Genomic DNA, 25,131 nt, shown 5'->3' on the forward strand with positions numbered 1-25,131 from the left:
AAACAAGTCTTAATATTATGTAGTATTTATTCTCAACCCCTTGAAAATTAAGGTTAGGTTAACCCCAAGGTTATTTAATTTTGTTTTTAGGATGTTTAGATATTCTTTCTGGAAAAAACAAGTGAAAAAATACTATTTAAAAACAAAAGAAGAACTTAGAAATATGCCTGAAATAACTTAAAGAAGGCAAATTTCTCATCTTGAGTGACCCAGTGACCTGTTCTGTTTGCCAAAAATATAAAAGAGTTCATACAGTTTATCATTGTATTAAATATTTATGGAAAATTTACTGTAAATTCAATCACTTTTGGGCAGCATGGCAAAAATGAAAATAAAGTCTTATGTTTTTTGGGCAACCAAAGGTCAAAGTTGGAGATCGTCCATGCAACATCATCAACAGCACCTCCACTGAGATTAACTGCCAACTCAGTCCTGAAAGTGGAGCACCAGTGGGCATCCCCTTACCCGTAAGTGTCAGAGTCAACAACCTTGGCACTGCCATCCTGTCCATGCCAAAAGAGTACGACCGCAGATTTGTAGTTCTACCTGTGGTCGATTCCGTCTTTCCCATGGTGGGCAGCACCACAGGCTACACGCGTCTCTTCATCTCTGGTTCTGGATTCTCAAATGGTTCAGTTACGGTAGCAAACATTCCATGCAATGTGGTTTTCATGAACTACTCTCATGTGGTGTGCGATACCTTGCCATCTGCAGCTCGCAGGGGAAACGTAGCAGTTTATGTCAACTCCATCTCTTCCTCATGCAGTTCTGATTGCACGTTTGAATATTCCAACTCCATCGCACCGTACGTCTCTGCAGTGTCCCCTAACTCGGTTAGTGGAAACTCCACCACCGTTGAGGTCACTGGCAGTGGATTTGGGAACAACTCTAATGATTTAATGGTATCTGCAGCCAACATCCTACTGGAAGTCACAGAAGTCACCGACAGCAACATCAAGGTTTTAGTTGGTGCCCTTCCTGCTGGCACGCATGTCTTACAGGTGGTGGTCATGAGCAAAGGTCTTGCCACTGGAGACGCCACCCTGACCAGCATAGCACAAGCCAGTGTCTACCCAACATCAGGCAGCATTGCTGGAGGAACCCCACTCTTGATCACAGGAAATGGCTTTGTGGCGGGAAATACAACTGTGAAACTCGCTAACTCCCCCTGCAGGATTTTAGATGTGACTCCAGACACGGTGAGGTGCATGACACCTCCTCGTGCAGAGGGACAGGTGCAGGTGAACATTAAGGTGTTTGATGTTGTGTATCCACCTCAACTTTTCAACTACTCTAGGGGACAAACTCCAAACATTAACTCCGTCAGTCCCATAACAGGTACGTCCGTGCATTACATTTAAAAAGAATATAATTTGTGCCATTTACTATGAAGTGCTGCAGTGATGTCATATTTTTGTAGGCCAACACAAGTTAGCATCACCCTTGTTTCCTTGACAAAAAACAAATTGGATTTTTCTATTGACTTTTTGATTATTGCATGAAATAAGCTCTGTGGCCAACAAAAGTTTGGATTCTTACACATTTTGTTCAAGATAATCTTGATTATTTCACAAATGAACAACTTTTTATGAAATTAAAGCCTAAATACTATTGCCAGAGATAAAAAGCTAAACATAGGCTATAAATGGTCACATGACTTCAGCGTCATACACCAGCTTCCCAATTTTCTTTTGGGTCTTTATTTTAACAACAAACAAAAAAAAATGTTGAGTTTACCTGTTCAGCATGTTAATGCTTAATGTCTCAAAAAAATAAAATGAAAAAATAAATAAATAAATAAATAAATAAAATCATGAGGAGTATTACTGATGTATTTTATGAAAGTATCTTGACCTTGTGTTCACCACAGACCTTATTTCAAGCTTTGAAACAAATACCCATTTAAAAAAAACCCTGACTTCATGATGATGGGACCAGAAGTGCTTAAAACCCGTATTTTTGTTGGCCAATACGTGGAAACGTCATCTCTGCAGCACTCTATTGAACTACTGAATATAACAACACATCGTAGTAATACTACGGACTTAATCCCTTCCTTGCAGGTCCGGTTGGAACAGAGATCACCGTCTCTGGTACTGGCTTTGGCACAGATGTAGGGCTCGTTTACTTAGAGATCGGCGGTGTGGCTTGTAGTGTGACATCCGTCACAGATACACAGTTGCTTTGCACTGTTGGAGAACATGCGGGAGGAACTTTCCCAATCATGTTCCACCATCAGGTCAAAGGTCAAGCCTTGACCCAGTCTGTCTTCACCTATGAGCTGCTGCTGACAGGGGTCACACCGAATGAGGGTAATCAAAAATACTTTCTCTGGGGTAAAAGTTTGTTAATATGGACAGAATAAGGCAAAACTGACTTCCACTTAGAAGGAAATGTGCCTAGTTACATGAAAAGTGCTTATTTATAAGGAACACTTGTCATTATACAAAATATAGATATTTTAGTGCCATGTCAAAACTAATACTTTTAACCTATTTTTTTTTAAAGGTGACTTGCACAAAAAAAGTAATAATTTAGTATTATAATACTAAATAATTTTTACCTTCTCTGACCCTTACAATTAAACATTATATGTAAATGCCCCTTGTTAATGTGTTAATGCATTCGTTGTGACATCACAAAATCACTGATTTCTAATAAGGCATATATATACTCCTTTTTAAAAGTTTGGGGCTGGTAAGTTGTTTTTTTTTTTATGTTTTTGAAAGTGGCACCAAGGCTGCATTTATTTAACCAAAAATACAATAAAAAAGGATTATTGTGAAATATCATTACCATTGAAAATAAATATTTTCTATTTTAATATTTGTTAAAATGTATGTATTACTCCAGTCTTCAGTATCAATTTGTCCTTCAAAAATCATTTTAATATGCTGTTTTTTTTTTTTTTAAAGACTACATTTGATAACTGCATTTAAATAGCTGAATTTGATCAATTTAATCTATCCTTGCTCAGTATTAATTAAAAAAAAGTATTATATTAATTCTAAAAGTATTTTAAAAGTAATTTCTTAACAAACAAACAAACAAACAAATAAAATGAAATAATCTTAGTAATCCCAAACATTTGAATGGTATTTTAAATTTACGGTACTTCAACATAAAAGAACAAGGAAAACACTTAATATACTTTGTTGACGATGTCAATCAAACTTCTTCGTCACATTTATCTGTTACATTTATCTGAAAACATGTTGGTTGTGTGATATGCCCTCATCATGGAAAAACAAACATGAATTTTCAGATAAAGATGAATATAAATTGTATTTTGTGTAGTGAATTATTTGCTGTCAAGAGCATCAGTCCAATCAATCAAAATTCAAAAGACGATTAGAAACAAATATAGATTTTCAAAACACAAAGCCAACTGAAATTTTTTTTTAATGCATTTACAAGATTGTGAATCTTCCTGTTCAGCCTATCAAGTAAATGTTAGCAAACTGTCGGGCCCATTAATTTCATATACAGGTATTATTAATAAATATCAAAGTTTGATTTTAGGGACACTTTTGTTTTGTCTGATGAAAAACCTGTGTTCCGAAGCAAAACTAGATGGGAACCACTGTCACACAGTGCCTTTTCATACTTGCTCTCATATTTACACAAAATTACAGAGTGATAAGACACTACAGGATACCTTTGCTCTGTCTTGCTGTAGGAAGCTACGCCGGAGGAGCTGTTGTTGCCATTCAAGGCTCTGGATTTGACCCAAACATCACCAGAGTCCTTATCTGTAACATAGATTGTAAAGTGCACCTGCAGAACTCCACATCTACCCAGCTAAACTGCGAGGTCCCACCCAACAATGGCATGTATCAGTTTAAAAGCATTACGTTTGTGTCTAGAAATGTTCAGTTAGCATAACAAAGCTTAATCCATTAAAGTAAGTATTTCTGTCTGAACTCCCAGTACAAAGTTTTGCAATAGCAAAACAGACCAGGAATGCTTTAACTGACAGAAGTCAGTCACTAAGAGACAATGATAAATGTGACAGCTCAGAAACAGGTCACAGATGAATAGAGCTGAAATAAAGACTGTCATTCTGCTTGCTGACTGCTGTCGTCTCTTGCAGGAAGTGAAGCAGCGCGGGTTTGCACAGTCATAGTGATGAATGGAGGTGACGCCGTCAACCTCACGAACAGCTATACTTACAGATCCTCTCTGACCCCTGTTATCACCACCGTTACACCACGCAGAGGAGGGACCGCTGGAGGCACCAGACTCACAATTACCGGCTCGGGTTTCAGGTGCAGAACAGACCAGAATTACACTGTGGCTGATTGTCCTTCAATCAGGCTTAGATACACAATGTTCATTGTTCACTGCGACATTAATGTTACTAAATATAACATTTATATGTATTGTACAGCCAATATCAGTGTTATTTTGGTATTATTTATATGCTATTGTAGTTTTATTAAAATTGTGAATTAGCTTTTATTTTTTATTTAATTTAAATAAAATAAAAAATATGCTTTTGTTGTTTTTATATATATTTATATATTTATATTACTATTTTTATTTCAGTTTGTTTTTATTGATTTCAGTTAGTAATTTTAAAGCTTCAACCTAAACGTATTTCAGTTAGTTGACAAAGCAACATTTCTATTTTTTATTTAGTTTAAAAGGTTAGTTCACCCAAAAATAAGACTTTAGTTCATCTTCTGAACACAAATGAAGATATTTTTAATGAAATCTGAGAGATTTCTGTCCCTCCATTGAAAGTCTATTCAGTGAAAACTCAGACACTTCAAATCATCCATAAAGAGATCGTAAAAGAAATCTATATGAAATGAGCAGTTTAATAAAAGTCTTAAGAGACACGATCGCTTTATATGATGAACTATATATTATTTATATCATTTTTCTCTTATATTATATTATTACTGTTTGATTAGTGAACATATAAATTTGGTAAATGAAAGCTCAAGCTTGGTTGCTTTACGTGCTTGAAAAAATATTTTTTATTTTAGTTAACGATAATAACCCTGGTCAATACAAGTTTTTAAACAATAATTTGCCCTTTAAACATTTATTCACCTTCATGTCATTCCAAACCTGTAACACAAAAAGAGAGGTTAAGCATAATATCAGGGCAGCTATTCACAAACATTCACTTTCAATGTTGACCAGGTGCTGTCAAGCACAAAAAGTACCATAAGTATTGTAATTTGTACACTATATCTCAAATCTACTAAAGTCTAATGAGGATGAAGAAATGATGACAGAATGCTTCTTAAAATCTCAATTTCACTGTTTTTTTTTTTTCTCTTCCCCATCTCATCTGTAGCTCAAATGTTAGTGAAGTCACTGTCACAATCGCAGGGTCTGTCTGCGATGTCCAGTCAGCTAGTGAGTCGCAAATCATCTGTGTGACCAACTCTCAGCCCAGATCCCAAGAAACTCAAGTGCGAGTCCAGCTGGGGAACAGAGGAATTGCCAGAATGGTAATATCAAATGTGATATAAATATATTTGATCTTCTTAAACAGCACAGTGACAAACTAAATACTTATTTATTCTCATTATAGATATATTATTAAATATTAATAATAAAGTTATAAAATATTTATTGTGAATATTTACATTTACACTCACTGCCAGGAATGTCTCTTCTCTCTCAGAATAATGCTACCTTCTTCTACATTGACGTATGGTCATCTCCATATACATGGGGTGGTCTCTCCCCTCCTGAGGAGGGCACGTTTGCTGTAATCACTCCTGGCCAGACCATCCTTCTGGACACCAGCACCCCAGTCCTTAAGATGCTCCTTATCCAGGGTATGCTCATATAGACAAATATTGTCTTTATTAAACAAAGCCTTGGTACACTTACACTCACAATTTTGTGAATGTCTCTTTTCTGTTAAGGCGGGCGACTGATTTTTGATGAGGCAGATATTGAGCTGCAGGCAGAGAATATTCTGATTACAGATGGTGGAGCACTGCAGATCGGAACAGAGCAGGCACCCTTCCAGCACAAGGCCATCATCACACTGCATGGACACCTGCGTTCTACAGAACTTCCTGTCTATGGCACCAAAACCCTGGCTGTCAGAGAAGGGGTGTTGGACCTGCATGGTATTCAAATAAACAACACTATGCAGTTCAAATTAATTTTTAGTGAATTCTATTTATATTAAATATTTATAAAAATAAACAAATACAAGAAGAAGAAGAAGATATATATATATATATATATATATATATATATATATATATATATATATATATAAACAGATGTACCTGATACTATAATTTATTATTATTATTACTTTTGTGTTTGTAACTGGACTAAAGTAACAGAAACCTCAGAGATACTGGAAAATTTGCATCTAAAAGACCACAAAGTCAGAAACACAATCCCTAGAAAATGAAGTAATCCTTACAAATATAGATATGACCTACATAACATTCCCAGAAGGCTCAGTTAAGTCAGAAAGCCCCTTTGGTGGGCTTCACAGAAGTACTAAATTTCCCTGATACAGACACCATAGTGCGTAATCACTTCCCTGCAGTGAGAGGTTTTGTTCAGGGCTTAACTACAATCCTGCTTCTCCAGGAATCCCCGTCCCTATGCCATGGACTCGCCTTTCTCAGACTGCACAAAACGGCTCCAACACGCTGACACTGATGGATGCCGTCACCTGGAAGACTGGCGACGAAATTGTCATTGCTTCCACGGGGCATAGGTATTGATGCACCACCCAAACCTACAGTGAAACTTGGTTTCAGGTTGATTTAATTGAAGCCACTGATATGGAAGTAAAATAATGCCATATGTTTTTGAAACAAAAAGCATCTTGAATTGCACTACTTGAAAAAATATGCGTTGCATTAACCGTGCTTGTTTTTAATGCATTGTATTTTTAGGGCTTGCATTTTTATGGGCTAAAATTCAACATGGTTGTATATTTAAGCTGTGAATATTTCCATTCAAAACATTTCAAACACATTTTCATTGTTAAAAATGCAATAATCCATATTCATCTTACAGATTTCACTTCCAAAATGTTTAAAAATACAACCTATAATATTCAGCAGGCAATTTAGGAAAAGCAGTAGAGTACCAAGCATAATCTTCATCTGCTGTTAGTTGACCTCTCCAGCAGGTGGTGCAAGCACATGTTGATGAAGAGCAGAGCAACAGTTAGAGCAAGTCATTAATTTCATTCATTAAAATGGATTTACATTAATGGAGCTAGCGGTAAGTGCAAGTGTGATGATTATCAGGGCCAGTATATATGCAGAAAAGCTGATAAAGACACAAAAGTTGTTTACATTTAATTTAATGTCTTCACTGTTACTTTCCCTGACGTAGTGCGCAAAGTTTGACGCTAAGCGTTTCCCAGTGTAATATTGGCATAAAGTTGGCTTGACATTGGACGGTCGGTATTCGCAAATTTAGGGATCGTCTCTAAAGTTACACACGACATTTCTAACTTCAATAGCATATGAAGAGAATTACTTACAGTCATGAAACCAACTGTAAAGTGTTCATGTAGGTTTCAGGTATGATGCACATCTTTTAGATTCTTGATATTGAATAAAATAAACTGTCAAGTCATATGTAAATAACGTTATATATTTCACTTAGCCTATTGTTTGCTCATACAACAAAATATACCATAATTTAAAGCTCTATAGTATTTGAAGAGAATGAATTACAGTCTGTAAATTGTGCATGTAGGTGTGATACACAACTTTTAGACTTGATAATAAATGTAAGCTTATGCAGTAGTAAAAAATTAGCAATTTTTTTTATGTTTATTTTATTAAATATAAAAAATCTAAAAGGTGAGCATCATGCTTGACACCTACACGAGCACATTACAGTTTATGACTGTTTGTCAATATCTTCAAATAATATTGAAGTTAGAAATGTGTACACCAATGTCGTATGTAATTTCAGTGACGTTCCATAAATTTGTAAATATGGACCATCCAATGTCAAGCCAACTTTATGCAAGTATTTCACTGGGAAAGACTTAGTATCAAACTTTATACGTTACGTCCATATTCTGATTCCACCTGCTTGCCTGTAGCCTATATAGTATAGTATAGGTGCGAATTCAGTGGTCTTTTATATCACTGTATTTAGTCTATAAAGATAAGTTAAAGGTGCTAAAGAGGATGTTTTGTTTTATACATTTTTTGCAATATTACTTGAAACTGTCTTTACTAACTGATAAAAGACTATTTATTAGGTGCACTGAAAGGAATAATATTAATATACATCATCTGTGCACGAGGTAGGGCCTTAAAAACATCAGCCAATCGTTAACGCGATCATCGCGTAAACGATTGGCCCTCTGGCTTGTCAGTCACTGCCATGATGTTCCTCGTGCGAGATTACGTTCCTTGGGAAAGACGTGCGTGGCTGCGCGCTCCAGTAACTTTCCACACTCTACAGGCGCCGCATGCAATGTTTTTGTCAGGAGACAGGAGTAACAACTGCAGATTATGAGTTATCTGCGGTGAGTCCGACATAATGAATCCACTAACACGACACAGCGAATGGTAAACACTCGTGTTCAAATACTTTGTTTTGGGAGGCGTTCCCTCGAAATGAGCTGTGAAGGAGGGGGGTTCCCTCCTTACGCATTGTTCTTACGCATGCGCTCATTTCAAAAACTCACTAACAGTCTTTGGTTTCTCAGTCGACGAAAAAAACCTATTTAGCACTTTAAGCGTTCTATACGTCCCGACAGCAAGGGAATCCTGGAGTATGATGTATTGAGGGAAACCCCAGTACTGCAGCACAGCTGCGATATAAAGTTAAGGAAAGTTATATGTCTATCTCAGATTTAACATTTGAACTGTACATCAGCATCGGGGAATAACGTTATAATCTTGTTCACTGTAGAGAAAGCTGCTTAGATCGAGGCTACACAGGGAAAGTAACAGTGAAGACATTGAATTAAGTGTAAACACAACTTTTATGTCTTTATCAGCATTTCTGCATATATACTGGCCCTGATAATCATCACACATGCACTTAACGCTAGCTCCATTTAATGTAAATCCATTTTAATGAATGAAATTAATGACTTGCTCTAACTGTTGCTCTGCTCTTCATTAACACACGCTTGCACCACCTGCTGGAGAGGTCGACTAACAGCAGATGATGATTATGCTTGGTACTCTACTGCTATTCCTGAAGTTCCCGGATGTGAAATGTTGAAATTTGTGGACGCGAAATAAAATGTACAGAAAATTGCCTGCTGAATATTATTGGTTGTATTTTTAAACAGAATGAATATTTTGGAAATTAAATCTGAAAGATGAATATGGATTATTGCATTTTTAACAATAAAAATGTGTGTGAACTGTTTTGAATTGAAATATTCACAGCTTAAATATACAACCATGTTGAATTTCAGCCCATAAAAATGCAAGCCCTAAAAATACAATGCATTGAAATACAAGCATGGTTAATGCAACGCATATTTTTTCAAGTAGTGCAATTGAAGATACTTTTTGTTTCAAAAACATACTGCATTATTTTACTTCCATTCACTGACTTGCTACAGAAACTGAACTACATCAGTGTAGGAACAAGGGCCAAGGAAATGAAAAATGGTGCAATTGTTCTCTATAAAATGGTCCCAAATTAATTAATTTCACTAAAAAAAAAGTATAAATATTTTTGCATTTTTAGGTGCTATCATTCTATTTGTTTAGGGGTAAAAAACTAAATTAAAAAACTTACTGTTTAAATTGTTCTTGCCCAAATTGAATATGCTAAATGCTATAAAAATATGCTAATAATGATTCTAAAAAATATATGAGTTGTCAGTGCTAATGATAATAATAAGAAATATGTTTTGTCTGAATTTACAGACACAGTCAGCAAGAGAATGAATTGATGAGAATTGCCTCAGTTTCAGCTGATGGTAGGACCCTTACACTGACTGAACCACTGAGATATACTCATCTGGGTGTGTCTGTTACGCTGCCTGATGGGACAGTTTTTGAAGCAAGAGCAGAGGTCGGCCTTCTTACCAGAAACATTGTTGTCCGTGGATCCAACAACATGGAGTGGAACGATCAGATTGCAGCTTGTCCTGCTGGATTCAACACAGGTTTGGATGTTACTTCCTCAGCTGTGGATGGAAAGACAGACAGCTGAAAGTCTTTTTATCAAATTGTATGAATGCTTTTGCTTACAGGGGAATTTGCCACCCAGACTTGTTTCCAGGGTAGGTTTGGAGAAGAAGTAGGAAGTGACCAGTTTGGTGGCTGCATCATGTTCCACGCACCACAACCAAACCAAAATCTGGCAATTGGCAGAATTGAATATGTTGAGGTAAACATTCATTTTGTTTCAAAATCATTTGTTTCAAAACCCTTGGAGACCTTTAAGGATAAATATTATCCATGAAATTCAATCATGCATTATGTTTGTCATTATCCTCCTTCAGCTCTTCAATGTTGGACAGGCGTTCCGTCTGGGACGCTACCCAATCCACTGGCATCTAATGGGTGATGTTAAGTTTAAGTCATATGTGCGTGGATGTGGCATCCACCAGTCCTACAACCGTGCCGTCACCATCCACAACACCCATAACCTGCTGGTGGAGCGTAATGTCATCTACAATATCATGGGTGGAGCCTTTTTTATTGAGGACGGCATTGAGACTGGCAACATCCTGCAGTACAACCTGGCGGTATTTGTAAAACAGAGCACCAGTTTGCTAAATGACGATGTAACTCCAGCTGCATTCTGGGTCACTAACCCTAATAACACCATTAGGCACAATGCTGCAGCTGGTGGGACGCACTTCGGCTTCTGGTACCGCATGCATGATCATCCCGACGGCCCTTCATATAACGCTAACATCTGTCAAAAGAGAGTACCTCTGGGACAGTTCTTCAACAATACGGTGCATTCGCAGGGCTGGTTTGGCTTGTGGATCTTCCAAGAGTTTTTCCCCATGCGTTCTGGCAGCTGCGGCTCCTCAACACCAGTGCCAGCAGTCTTCCGCCGCTTCACTTCCTGGAACAACGAGAAAGGTGCAGAATGGGTAAATGTAGGAGCAGTTCAGTTCAGCGAGTTCCTAATGGTCAATAATGAGAAGGCAGGAGTGGAGGCCAAGAGGATCATCCAGCCGTATGTCAGCGGATGGGGACTGGATGGAGGGGCGGCTGTGGTCAACAGCACCATGGTGGGTCACGTGGATGAGCTGGGGCTGGGGAGCGACTACTGCACAGCTCGTGGTGTCGTCCTGCCCCTGGATGATGGTATGAGCGTCATCAACACCAAGTTTGTGAACTTCGACCGTCCATCGTGTGCTGCAGTCGGGGTGGCAGAAATAGTTGGAACCTGCATGTTCCGCTGTGGAGGCTGGAGCGCGAGGTTCAGTGGGATCCAGTACTATCAGTCGCCCAACAAGGCCTGGTTCAGATGGGAGCATGAGGTGGCGCTAGTAGATACTGATGGGTCCCTGACAGGTATAGAAACATTAGATATTACAGTATATAGATACATGATAACTTAAAAAAAAAAACAATATCTTAATGGATATGTAGGTTTATCGGCATGGTAAAATTCAAACTTTACATTGACAAAGCATCGGTTACTTAAAGAAAAAGAAAACAAAAGCAAATAATGAATATCAATATTTTATATTTCTGAAAAGGCAACATTAGCTACAAGGTGGTACCAAGGAATAACCTGCTTGACCCAAGACGCTGCTTTCCGGGAACAGAATGGAGTGTTGGCGTCCCTGCTGCAGTGTGTGACAACACCATTAACTTCCACCGCATGGTCGTCAACAATCCCTCACCGCCTTCACTTCAAGCTAAAGATGTGATTCTGACCAACTCATATGGTAGGATGAAATAATCTGTGTAAAATGTGTGCGCATATGTTAGACATGTTTCTATATACAATTGACTCTTTCTGTATGTTCTGGGAATGTTAGTAAAAAATCTTAAAAAATCTTTTTTCGTTGCAAGATGTGCATGTTTACATAGGAAAAACATGAATGAATGAAAAAAAAAAAATTCTGCACAGTGTGTACGGAACCGCACTGAACAATTTTAACATGCATCAGAGATGTTTCTTTCTTCTGTATGTGCGACACAGGGAAAGCGGTACAAGACTCGATTCATTCATGTTGCCAGATCTTGCTAGAAAAAAAGCAAACAAGAACAAGCCCACAATAAACCGAAATAAATCCAAATGCTTTATGCTGAAAATAAGACCAAAATATCATGACCCGCACCTGTTCACTTTAATAACTCAATCGCTGGATGAGCCAAGCTTAAACAACAAGCCCAAAAATGCTTATAGCCTAATAAGTGGCGAAGGCAACACTGCAAGAGCGCACTCTATGAAGCAGCCTTTACAAGCATAAACATAACACTATGCCTCTGTCGACTGTGCTTTAGCTAAATGTTGAACATAATATTGAGTCTTTTGTCGATGTAATATTTGGTCAGAATAGCATAGACCAAACATGTGAGAGACCAGAACTTTGCTATGGTTACCACGGTGTCAGTTTCGGGAGTGAGTCGTGTTCCGTACACACATGAAACGATAATTTAGGGGACTCTTTCCTATTCCATACACTAACATTGGGGGAGCATTCTTTGTTTGTTGGGTTGAAGTGAGCTGTGATGATTAGAAAGCCTCTTGGTTGGCATAGTAACTCTCTGTGTCACACCTCTCTTTAGGAACATGTGTGGTTCCTTTCGTCAAAAAACTTGTGACCCACACATTTGGCTGGATGGCAATGCTGCCCACAGGCCAAACCTATAACTGGTACTTTGATGGTGCTTCCCAAATCACCAACATCTCATACAATGGAATGGTCTACGGTTTTCGGGTAAAGTATGCACATTACACATTACTAAGTAATTCAATGTGCATTCAAACGAAAAGTTGATTTTTTTTTTTCTTTTTGCATGACAGCCTGGTCAATGAAAAATATGCCTTTATGTTCCATTCAATTAAGATTAGTATTTATTAGCATGTTATTTTTTTCCCTCTCTTTATACATGACAGCCAGAAAATTATATAATCATGAATCACAACCTGACTCAGACACCTGACCGCTTCCGCATTATAGATGACAGGAATGGTTCCTCTCAGCCCCTGAACCCCACTGCAAATGTAAATGGGGACTGGTACTTCAACCAGTCATCCAGAAACCTCTATTACATGGGTAAAACTACTTATCTATTCACCCAAGACATCTATGTTATCTTTGTATTTAAAAAGGACACATACAGTATCAAGCTCAAAGCTGCTCAGTACTGTGCAAAGAATTAAAGATTTTGAGTTTTGCATCTACAGTGTCTGGAAGAGACCGTCTGACTAGCCGGAGAAGGAGGAACAGTGTGGACCGCTCAACTGTAGACAGATCGTTGGACTTTAGGGTGTATCAGTGTTACTATCCCAACTGTATCTCTCCATCTGTTCCTGTAGTCACTCCAGTCACATCCAACACAACCGGCCGCAGACCTGCAAACTATGTGTATGTTACCAAACACACACAGCATTTTTTTTAATATAATGATAATAATCTCTCTTCTATAATAATAAACATATATTAAATCTGTTTAGTTTAACTAATGAAACATATCCTGTTGGGTTTAGTCTCTGGTCAAATACATCATTTTGGCGGTCAAGCTCAGAGAACAACTTCAGTGTGCCACAAGAAGGCTCTGATGTGGTCATTCCAGTTGGTAAGCATCTCTAATGTGACAAATCACAAGCAAAGACAGAAAGAAAAAGCTATTCAGCATTATGATATGCCATTTTCATTGAAGTGCCCCTATTATGCTTTTTTGGATATTACCTTTAAGATGTTTGTGAATGTAAAAGGTCTGCAAAGTTTAAAAGATCAAAGTGGACAGTTAATGGAGTTGTTGTCTAGTAAAAGAAAGGACTGATTCTGAACTGTCTGAAATGCTTGAAACTACATAAGTTTGTAACAAAATTGGATGATGCCAGCCTGTGGTCTTTATTGGCTGCACGTGAACAACATCTACTTTGACCCTCAAACACTGTAGTTGAAGCTGAGGCTTAGAGTTTGTTTTGTGTTGAGAAGACACCATTTTCTGTGCTGCAAATTTGCTTGCACTTCCAAGCAATGAGAACTCAGTCTAAAATTGATTTGGTAAAACTGACACTGTCATTACTGTTTGTATCACTATCTATACAAATGTTGAGGAAGCCTCTGGAGCTAAAATTCAGATATGGTAATAGACTGTATATAATCACAATAGATTGGGCCATCTGACCAATTAGAGCAGACTAGACTCTCGGAAAGGAGGGTTTTAGTGAGACCAAATTCTTTAGTTTTTGACCTTGGATGCATGTAAACCTATTGTAGGAGACCTCCAAAACAAATAGCATAATAGGGACACTTTAAACCCTACAGTGGCCCAAAATAATTAAAAATGTCCCGTTCTGTCTCAAGGCATTTGGATGGTTGTGGATGTTGTAGTCCCCTCCCTGAACAAGCTGAAAATAGTTGGAGTTCTGGAGATTCCAGACGCAAACAATGGCACCTCCTCCAGCAGTGTTTCTCAATATAATAACATTGTTCTGAATGCCACATACATCTCCATTCAAGTAAGCACATAACTACATTCAAATTGCATCTTTCTGCTATAGGCATCTTAGGATTATTACACCAAAACACAACCAGACTCATCCTGTGTGCTAATTTCACTTACTTTTGTCTGTATTAAAGACATTAATTCTATCTGTACATGTTCATTCAATCAGGGTGGACGTTTGATTGCTGGGTGGCCTGATGAACCTTTCAGAGGTCAACTACAGATCATACTGAGAGGAAGCCATTCCACACCAGACTGGCTATTACCATCGGGACCAAACCAAGGGTCCAAAGTTCTAGGTAAATCAACATCAATAAAAATCTCATTATTGATAATTGACTGCATCAGAGACATTCCTGTTAGTCATTCGCCAACTTAAAAGTGTTGATTTGAGTGGAAACATTGTCTTCAAGGTGTGTTTGGATCTCTTGACCTTTATGGTATGCCACACAACGTGTATCACACTAAGCTGGCTAGCACGTCCCAGGCAGGAAACAGCACTCTCTCTCTACAGGAATCTGTGGACTGGAAGGTCAGAAGCTTTTTTAAAAATGATAAACAAACAAACAAATAAACAAAAAAGAACAGAGATCTTAAAAGAACTAATTAAAACTTTTTTGTGTGATTTGGTGACGCCATTTAGATTCCAAGCTGCATTTGTGCTCTGAACCATAACACAATTTGATTACCTCCAGGTTGGGGAGAAGATCCTGCTGTCCACCACCAGCTATGACCCTTGGCAGACAGAAATCCGCACCATCACTGCAATCTCAGATTATGGCAGAACACTGACTCTGGACCAGCCTTTATCATACACACACATCGGTTAGTCCCCTAGATTAAAGATAATACCATTATAATGTAAATAGGCATTATGCTGTATCTAAAAGCTGTTAAAAATATGTACACAAATATACAGTCATGTGAAAAAGAAAGTACACTCTTTTGAATTCTGTTTTGTATCAGGACATAATAAATAATCATATGGTCTTTAGCAGGTCTTAAACTTAGGTAAATACAACCCCAGATGAACAACAACACATAATATTACACCATGTCATTATTTATTTTACAAAAATAAAGCCAAATCTTTATCAGTCTCTAACATCATTTTGGAGGAATTCTGACCCACTATTCTTTACAACATTGCTTCAGTTCATTGAGGTTTGTAGGCATCTGTTTGTGCACACCTCTCTAGAGATCCCGCCACAGTATCTGTGCTTGGGATCATTCTCCTGTTAGATGACCCATGACCCAGATGGCCTCATATTTGACTCTAGAATACTGAGGTATGCAGAGGAGTTCATGGTTGACTCAATGACTGCCCAAAAGACATTGTTCCAGAAGTCTTGTGGTTTGTTCAGATGCAACTTTGCAAAAAGAAAGCAGAAGAGGCATTCTCCTGGCAACCCTTTCAAGCTATACTTGTTCAGTCTTTTTCTATTTGTGCTGTCATGAACTTTAACAATTTCCTGTAGAGTCTGAGATGTAGCTCTTGGGTTTTTTGCAGTTTCTTTGATCAGTGAGTGCACAGTCTGACCTTGTGGTGAATTTGCTTAGATGTCCACTCCTGGAAAGATTGTCAACTGTCTTGAATGTTTTCCACTTGTGAATAATCTTCCTCAGTGTAGAATGATGGACTTCAAATTGTTTGGAAATGGCCTTGGAACCCTTCCTAGATTGATGGGCAGCTACAATTGCTTCTCTAAGATCATTGCTGATGTCTTTCCTCCTTAGCATTGTGTTAACACACACCTGAATGCTCAAGACCAGCAAACTGCCAAAATGTTTGCTTTTACAGAGTTGGTCATGCTTGCTGATGATCAATTAATCAAGGGCATTTGATTAGCATCGCCTGTGGCCTCTCCATTTTTGCCTAGTTTTTGTTAAATAAACCATGACACAGTGTAATATGTCATGTGTTGTTATTCATTTGAGGTTGTATTTACCTCATTTAAAACCTACCAAGGACCAGATTATTTTTTTTAGTATATCCTGATGCGTAATATGCATACCTACCTAAAGTTTTTTGGGTGTGCACACATTTTCTCATCTGATATGTGAAACCATAGAATTCAAAAGGGTGTACTTTCTTTTTCACATGACTGTAAATCTATTAATAATTATTTGTAATATTTTATTAACGGTAGTGTCATTTATTCCTATGATGGCAAAGCTGAATTTTAAGCAGCAGTTACTCCAGTCTTCATTCTAATATTCTGATTTGGTGCTCAAGAAACATTTCTTAGTGTTAAAAAACAGTTATGCTGCTTAATTTTTTGTGAAAACAATGATACAGTTTTACATACAGAAATACATAAAGTAACATTATAAATGCTTTACTGTCACTTTTGATAAATTTAATGAATTCTTGCTCAATACGTTTTAATTTCAATAAAAAAAAAAATAAAAAAAAAATTAATTAACCCTTAAATGCATGAGTGTTTCGCCAATCATTCTTACATATTCGGGTCTTTATCGATCTAACAAGGAAGGATCTCTACCTGTCGCGATAATATAAAAGTTCTCTGATATTAGAGTAACAATTACAGAAGAATAAAATAAAGCATATTTTGTTACCTTTTGGAGCTTGAAAGGGCTCCGTTTGAGCAGATGTTTTATGCCATCCCCACTGTCCTCGTCAGAACTCATTTCCCAGTAAATTCAGCAAATAATAGGCTAGTTTTATGTTTGAGGTCACGAATATGAGCCCATTCGCGATCTCAAACGTATTCTCAAAACTATATAATTTTCAACATCTTCAAAATCAATATTTCGATCGCTAACAGCTTCACCAGATCCATCCTGTAACAGTTACAGTCATGGTTGCGTTCAGTATTGCTCTTCAGTAAATCGCTAAACCATTTCATGTTTTTCTTATTATTTCGTTTTCTGTCTGAATGAGTCATCACTTCATCACTGTGTATCAGACATTGCCACCTTGTGGAATAAAGGTTAATTGCACTTATTCCGTCATCTAAGATTCAATTATTGTTGTGAAGAAAAAATATATGTACACTCATACACACCTCGGGTCATTAGCGACCCTGTACAATTTTTACAAAAAATGAATACAAAAATAGGCATTCTTTTATAATTTTATGATTTTTTTCTTGTTATATTCTTTATAATGAATTGATTGAGGAATACCAAGAAGGTTGATGTCTAACTTTAAAAAATGAATGAGGAGGAGGGTAGTGAATGAGGTATGCATTTAAGGGTTAAATTAATATTAAATGTATTTGGTCATATAGGGGAGAGCTACAGTGTGCCAGGTACTTCAAGAAGTTATCAGCTTGCAGGCAATGTGGCTTTACTGACCAGAAACATTAAGATCATTGGTCAGGAGTATCCAGAACTGTACACACAGTCTTATGGAGCCAGAGTGCTGGTGGGGAGCTTCTCCAGCGGAGGAATTGATTACAGAGGTATAATCTTTATAAAATACTCACGTTGGGACTCATTCATTAAAACACAATCAGGACAAATCACATGCAAAACCACTCTTACATAAATTGCTGCATTCAATTAAATGGGACATTTTGTGTATAAATGTATATATGATTTAATCATGGATATGATTTAATTACCTAGAAGATGAGAAAAAGCAGAAAATAGTAATGTTTTGTAGTTTTAATAAAAAAATAAAAAAAATCTTGCAAGCAGTCATATTCAAAGAAGTTCATATCAAAATTATATTTCTGTATTTGCATATAATATCACGTGCTAATCAGACCTTTTCAGCACAGTGTAAGTGACAAAAAATCCCTAAAGCTGATGATAACTTGCCTCACAGGAAAAGCCCAGATCAGAAATGTTCAGTTCTACCACACCGGGCAGGAGGGATGGAACGACCTGTCAGACCCACGTTACTCTCTGGTGTTTTTTAACCTGGGAGGGGTGAGAGAAAGTCTTGATACAGTAGATGTCCATTCTTATCACACATGTTCCTTTCAACTACTTACTGTCACAAAATGTTTAGGTGGTTGGTGAGTCTTACATCAAGGGATGTGCTTTTCATGATGGCTTTGCTCCTGCTATTGGTGTTTTCGGAACAGATGGACTGAGTATCGATGACAATGTGATCCATCACACTGTTGGAGAAGGTGCAGATTCAATGGCTATTACATAACAAAACAAAATGTAATCACTATAGAGTTGGGTAATATGATTTAGAACTTTTCTATTCTGTGATTTTTATTCCAATTTCCCAGGAATCAAAGTCTGGGGTGACAGTAATGCCATCCGGAGGAACTTAGTGACCCTGACACTGTGGCCTGGATCGTACAATAGCAGAGAGGAGGAATTCAACTTTGAATGGAATGCAGCCATTGAGGTAACCCTTAAAGAAACGTACTGTGATCAGATGCTAGTACCATGGTACTGTTCTATAACATGGTACAGAATGATTACCATATTCATTTTCCATGGTATCTTGATGGCATTCCACAGTGCATGAAAGCTATGGTACATGTTCAGTAAACATGTTGTTAATAGGTACAAGTAAAAAAAAAAAATCCATGGTATTACTGGCTGAATAGGTTAGTGCTAGATAAAGAACTGATATATTACTGCTGATGTTTTAGGTGAGTGAGGCAACCAATGCAGTTCTTCAAGGGAATATTGTTGCTGGCTATGAACGAGTGGGATTCCGAATTGATGGTGAACCATGCCCAGGTATAGAAGCCAATAATTATTTTCAAAAATAAAACACAAGAAATTTTAAAATAATCTATTGTTTTAATGGTAACACTTTACAATAAGGTTTCATTAGTTAACATTAGTTAATGTATTAACTAACATGAACTTACAATGAACAAAACATTTGTTACAGTTATTTATTCATCTTTGTTAATGTTAGTTAATAAAAATGCAGTCTTTCATTGTTTGTCCATGTTAGTTCACAGTGCAATGTTAACAAACACATCTTTTGATTTTAATAATGTAAAATGTTGAAATTAACATTAATTTACATAAGTAAATGCTGTAGAATTATTCATTCTTAATTCATGTTAAATAGTAGTTAACTAATGAACTTATTGAAAGCGTTTTAAGTGAACTTAGGCATCACAACGTTATAATGTACAGTAGGAAAAATGAATATTAATTTTGAGTTTTGCTACAGATTACATTTTACAATGTTATTAAATAATTCTTTTTTTAAGATTTACTTTATGTGAGTAAAGTGAGCAAAGATCAACCACATGTAAGAATAGGGGAAATGAGAATACACATATACACTAACATTCACAAGTTAGGTATCAGTACGATTTTAAATGTTTTTAAAGAAGTTTCGTCTGCTCACCAAGGCTGCATTTATTTAATAAAAAAATACAGTAAAAACAGTAATATTGTGAAATATTATTAAATTTTAAAATAACTTTTATATTTGAATATATTTTGGCAAAGCTGAATTTTCAGCATCATTAGTCCAGTCTTCAATGTTACATGATCCTTCAGAAAGTATTCTACTCTGCTGATTCTGATCTGCTCAAGAAACATTTCTTATTATTTTCAATGCTGAAAACAGTTGTGTACTTTTTTTCAGGATTCCTTGATGAATAGAAAGTTCAAAAGAACAGCATTTATCTGAAATACAAAGCTTCTGTAGCATTATACACTACCGTTCAAAAGTTTGGTAAAGTCAGTAAGAATTTTTATTTATTTGTTTTTTTAAAAGAACTTAAAGGAATACTTTTATTCAGCAAGGATGCATTAAATCAATCAAAAGACATTATAATGTTACAAAAGATTATATTTCAAATAAATGCTGTTCTTTTGAACATTTATTCATCAAAGAATCCTGAAAAAAAAGAAATGTATACAAATATTTTGCACAACTGTACACAATAAATGTTTCTTGAGCAGCAAATCAGAATGATTTCTGAAGGATCATGTGACACTGAAGACAATGAAGAATTTAAAATATTTTCAAAGAGAAAATAGTTATTTTAAATTGTAATAATATTTCACAATATTACTGTTTTTATTGTATTTTATTAATTAAATAAATGCAGCCTTGGTGCGCAGATGAGACTTCTTTGAAAAACATAAAAAATCTTACCAATTCCACACTTCGGTAGTGTATGGTAATGTGTATATATATCAATCTAAACAATCATCAATTTATAGGCTGATAACTGATATAATATTGATATACTGTGCATTCCTAATATTTATGCAAATATTTACTAATTTATTTGATGTTTCCAACAATATTTCAAAAGGATCTCCAAATTCAGTGGCTCAATGGAGTCAGAATGAGGCACATGGCGGTCTGTACGGACTCTACATGAATAAAGACGGACTTGCTGGATGCTCTCAAATCCAGGGCTTCACTGTTTGGAGGAGCTTTGATTTTGGCATTTATGTTCAAGTATGATAAATGATCTGAAAACTTCCTATTATAATACCCTACAGTAATTGCAAAGCCAAGTGTTTTATTGGTCAGATAAATTGTTCATTTCTAGTCATACAAATGCTCTGTACTGATCTGGTGAGCATTAATGTTTTCCTCTCTTCACTTCCAGGTATCCATGAACGTGTTAGTTTCTAACGTGAGCCTGATTGATAATGGAATGGGTTTCATGTCTCTAATCTATGGTCCTCCCTCACTCAGCCACACATACTCTGACAAAATAGTCTGTGTACAGGTGAGGATGCAATATATGTCTTTTCAGTCAAAATTAAAGGGCAATTCACGATTCACAGACAGACGGCAAACAGATACTTCGTCAGATTTTTTCGGGTCAGTGTGTTACCCCTGTCAGTGTTGGCCGGCTCTCGTTTTCACCAATTGAACATTTTGAATCAGCATTTGTAGGGTCTTGGAATGTCTGAGAAGTGATGTACTGTAATTTGGTGACTGTTGGTCGGCATCTGTCAGTGCAATCTGAATTGGCCTTAAAAGAATGAAGGATTCTTATCCTGTTCATTTTTTAATTACGTTTTTTAAAAATCATCTCTACAGGGTGCTCTAATTGTGGGCAGCAGCCCCAACTTCAACTGTTTTGACAGTCTGTCCACAACTATGACCTATGTTATGCTCAGCAAAAGTCACAGAGCCCCACGCCCCCCCAATGGTACAATACATATTAAAGAATCATCTACACACTACTGAATAAATGTATTAAATATAATTGATCAATTTTCCGACCCATTTTCCATACTGATTCTAAGCTCATTTTCTTTGTGCAACAGGTGGAAGGTCTGGAATTTCCTGGCCCACATTTGAATCTAACCAGAATAATGCACCACAAAAGCCTCACGCTGGACTGATGAGCTACAATGCCATAGCTGGTCTAATGACTGTCTCTGGTGAGTCACATTCCTTCAAAATGTGTATGAATCTACAGTTTGAAACTTTCTACAGATGTAATAATAGAAAAAAAAAAAAATTACTTTCTATTTATACTGTCTGTTTTTGATTCCAGACACATCTTTTGTTGGGTTCAAGAGTGTGTGCTCAACAGAGACAAATTACATGTTCATGACCAACCCGGGAAATGAGGATCTACAACATCCAATCAGTGTTGAGAGGATAGTCAAGATAAACAGCACAGAGGACGCTCTGGCATTCATTCATCGGCCTGATCTGGGGTAAACCAAAAGCTTATAGTCAATGTCAAATCACAAAGATAACACTGTTAATTCGTGATGTTCGAGACTAGCCAACTAAATGGTATTAAACATTGTACATCTGTAACGGAAAACAAAATCATTTCATTTTAACTCGGACCTTGCATGCATTCATTTTCTATCAATATCCTAACAAATAGAATACCCTTAAATAATGCATAGCTGCTGATATACACTGTACTTTTCATACATCAAAAGTGGGCTCTCACAACTGGTTGCTATGGTAAAAAAGAACAATACCTGTTTTTAATAGGCTATTGTGTTTGTACTTATTGTCTTGCACTGCTTATTGATTCAGTTGATTATGGGTTAATGTTGATTATGTGAATGCTTAAGTTTAATGTACAATGATCATAATACAAGACAAAAACATTGCATATATATATGACCTTTTTTTTTTTAGTGGGATTTGACTGCAGTTTGATGGATAGATTAAGTAGGATATTTCAAATGGATATTGATATTTATAGACTATTTTTTGACTCTCTTCTGGGGATATTAGACTAGTCAACTAGTCGGTTTCAAAATTTCAATTTAAACGTTAATGAAGTTGTGGTGCATATCCCTACTGTTAATAAACTATTAGTCCGGGATAAAAATACATTTATGAAATATTATTAGGAAGACAACAATGAAAATGTATGACTGAGAGAACATCAATGACGGGGTGACCACAAATATAAGTGACTGACTGATTTGGTTTTCTCAAATTTTTAGCAAGGTGAACCCATCAGACTGTGTGGACATGGACTGTGACGCTAAGAAGAAGACGATGTTGAAGGATCTGGATGGCAGTTTCCTGGGTGCAGTGGGAGCAGTGGTGCCCCAGTCCGAGTACGAGTGGAACGGTGATCCCAGACATGGACTGGGTGATTACCGCATCCCCAAAGTCATGCTCACCTCTCTCAACGGCAGCCGAATACCTGTGAATCAAATCGCTCCTTACAAAGGTACAGTACATCTGAGGGCTGTTCATCATTAACAGTGATGTAAGAGAACTAAAAAATTTTAACGTATGACGTCGCTGTGCAGGTGTGATCAGAGACACCTGTACGTACATGAACACCTGGCAGAGCTACAAGTGCTTTGGGCTCAACTACAGGATGCTGGTCATCGAAAGTTTGGATGCAGACACAGAGACCAGGCGTCTTTCACCTGTAGCCATCCTGGGGGACAAATATGTGGATTTGGTGAATGGTATGACTCTACTATTTTATGCATAATGTATTTCAGGATTTTCTATAAGCAGAAGAGGTTTCATTGTGTATTGTGTATCTTACTGTGAATATCTTGTCCCAGGCCCACAAGACCACGGCTGGTGCGCCGGCTACACGTGTCAGAAGCGAGTATCTCTCTTCCATGCCATTGTGGCCACTAATAAATCTTTTGACATCTACTTCACCAGCACAACACCACAGAAGCTGAGACTTATGTTACTGAATGCTGGACCTACAGAGGTTAGTCCGTAAGATGAATTATACTGACAAAAGACACACAGCACAATAAAACAATAAAATGTAGAATAATAAAAAAGGCACATTAGGATAAAACAATCTTTAATCAGTTTTATTCTGCATTGTTGTTAAAAATGTTTTATTTCTTATTTTTATTTATTGTTGTTTTATTTCCATTTTGTTTTCTAATTTATTTTAAGATTTTTTTTTTCAGATAGCTTGCATATCTTTTAAATATTAAAAATAAATGAATTGATGAATCAATATCAATGAACTAATGAAATTGTGAATCAATCAATCATATATATATATATATATATATATATATATATACACACAAATATATACACAGATAATATAATATTTATATTATAATTATTAATAATAATAATAATAATAATAATTATTAGTATTAGTATTATTATTATGTATTCATTTATTAACAAATATTATGTAAAATAATATAGTAATTTTAAAAAATAGAATTCATTAGTTTATTAATTTATTTATGTTACTATATTATTTTGCATATTTGTTAATATTTTATTATTTAAAATCTACAGAAGTTAAACCAAAGCACAGTCCAGGAAAATGAAGCTAGTTGGGAATGAATCCTAAAATAAATAAATAAATAAATAAATAACTACATTAGGACAAAAATATATCCAACCTGCAATTATATTCATTTAATTTTCATGGTTTTTTTTTTCAACTTAGAATATTATAATATAATATAGAAATATAATATAGAAACCTAACTACAGTAATCTTCTGTTGTTCTCAGGCTGTCAGGGTGGCTGTATTTTACTCAAACCCTCAGCGGCTGGACGTGTACGTTAACAATAGTTTGGTTGGTCCAACAAATGCTCAGTGGAATGCAGACAAAACTGACTACACTCTGCGTGAGCCAACTTATACAGGTAGAGAACAACACAATAATTCATGTTAATACAGCTCCCCCTGCAGGACAGAAGACTATTTTTTAACCTAAACAACACTTCACAATTCTTACTTTGATTTCTCTCTGTGCTCCGCAGGGCAGTACGTTCCCAGTTTCAACTCCAGTCACGGCTCCAACTTCTTTGACCAGGACTACAAAATGCTGAACATACTTCTTCGTGGCTCAGAACCGGTCCAAATCCGCACCTCCCCGGTTTTGGTCTTGGCCTTCAACCTCCCAGCCATGACTGAGGCAGAGTTCTTTGGGGCAAATTTAATCAACAATCTGGCTTTATTTCTGAAAATACCTGCAAACAAGATTCGAATCACCAACATTGTTCGTGAGGGTACTAATGCGAGAAGGAGGCGCTCCTCAGGACTGACGGTGCAGGTAGAGATCAGGGAGCCCCCTGTTCAGACATCCACCAACAGCTCCACTGGTGAGAGCAAGAATATAATAAATGACAAATACAGCTTTTAAATCACAATACAATGTCTTAATATTT

General features: G+C 36.6%; 1 protein-coding gene across 2 annotated transcripts in view; it reads left to right on the plus strand.

Moving 5' to 3' along the window:
• The window catches only part of pkhd1l1.1 (PKHD1 like 1, tandem duplicate 1), a 74,750-nt gene that overhangs the window by 30,105 nt on the left and 19,514 nt on the right, over positions 1-25,131 (plus strand). For both annotated transcript variants that reach the window (XM_048202418.1, XM_048202419.1), the window contains 35 exons: positions 363-1,338; positions 2,064-2,312; positions 3,680-3,829; positions 4,094-4,268; positions 5,312-5,468; positions 5,645-5,801; positions 5,892-6,101; positions 6,583-6,712; positions 9,864-10,105; positions 10,193-10,329; positions 10,445-11,474; positions 11,663-11,854; positions 12,702-12,853; positions 13,033-13,192; positions 13,324-13,504; positions 13,627-13,715; positions 14,453-14,607; positions 14,764-14,893; positions 15,008-15,126; positions 15,290-15,419; positions 17,849-18,022; positions 18,391-18,494; positions 18,577-18,700; positions 18,809-18,930; positions 19,181-19,271; positions 20,822-20,970; positions 21,125-21,247; positions 21,565-21,676; positions 21,795-21,911; positions 22,028-22,193; positions 22,950-23,182; positions 23,265-23,429; positions 23,532-23,689; positions 24,471-24,606; positions 24,724-25,065. In XM_048202418.1, coding sequence (XP_048058375.1) covers positions 363-1,338; positions 2,064-2,312; positions 3,680-3,829; positions 4,094-4,268; positions 5,312-5,468; positions 5,645-5,801; positions 5,892-6,101; positions 6,583-6,712; positions 9,864-10,105; positions 10,193-10,329; positions 10,445-11,474; positions 11,663-11,854; positions 12,702-12,853; positions 13,033-13,192; positions 13,324-13,504; positions 13,627-13,715; positions 14,453-14,607; positions 14,764-14,893; positions 15,008-15,126; positions 15,290-15,419; positions 17,849-18,022; positions 18,391-18,494; positions 18,577-18,700; positions 18,809-18,930; positions 19,181-19,271; positions 20,822-20,970; positions 21,125-21,247; positions 21,565-21,676; positions 21,795-21,911; positions 22,028-22,193; positions 22,950-23,182; positions 23,265-23,429; positions 23,532-23,689; positions 24,471-24,606; positions 24,724-25,065 — 7,237 coding nt within the window. The remainder of the gene's footprint in view (positions 1-362; positions 1,339-2,063; positions 2,313-3,679; positions 3,830-4,093; positions 4,269-5,311; positions 5,469-5,644; positions 5,802-5,891; positions 6,102-6,582; positions 6,713-9,863; positions 10,106-10,192; positions 10,330-10,444; positions 11,475-11,662; positions 11,855-12,701; positions 12,854-13,032; positions 13,193-13,323; positions 13,505-13,626; positions 13,716-14,452; positions 14,608-14,763; positions 14,894-15,007; positions 15,127-15,289; positions 15,420-17,848; positions 18,023-18,390; positions 18,495-18,576; positions 18,701-18,808; positions 18,931-19,180; positions 19,272-20,821; positions 20,971-21,124; positions 21,248-21,564; positions 21,677-21,794; positions 21,912-22,027; positions 22,194-22,949; positions 23,183-23,264; positions 23,430-23,531; positions 23,690-24,470; positions 24,607-24,723; positions 25,066-25,131) is intronic.

Source organism: Megalobrama amblycephala, linkage group LG9 (genome assembly GCF_018812025.1).
Source record: "Megalobrama amblycephala isolate DHTTF-2021 linkage group LG9, ASM1881202v1, whole genome shotgun sequence".
NCBI lineage: Eukaryota > Metazoa > Chordata > Actinopteri > Cypriniformes > Xenocyprididae > Megalobrama > Megalobrama amblycephala.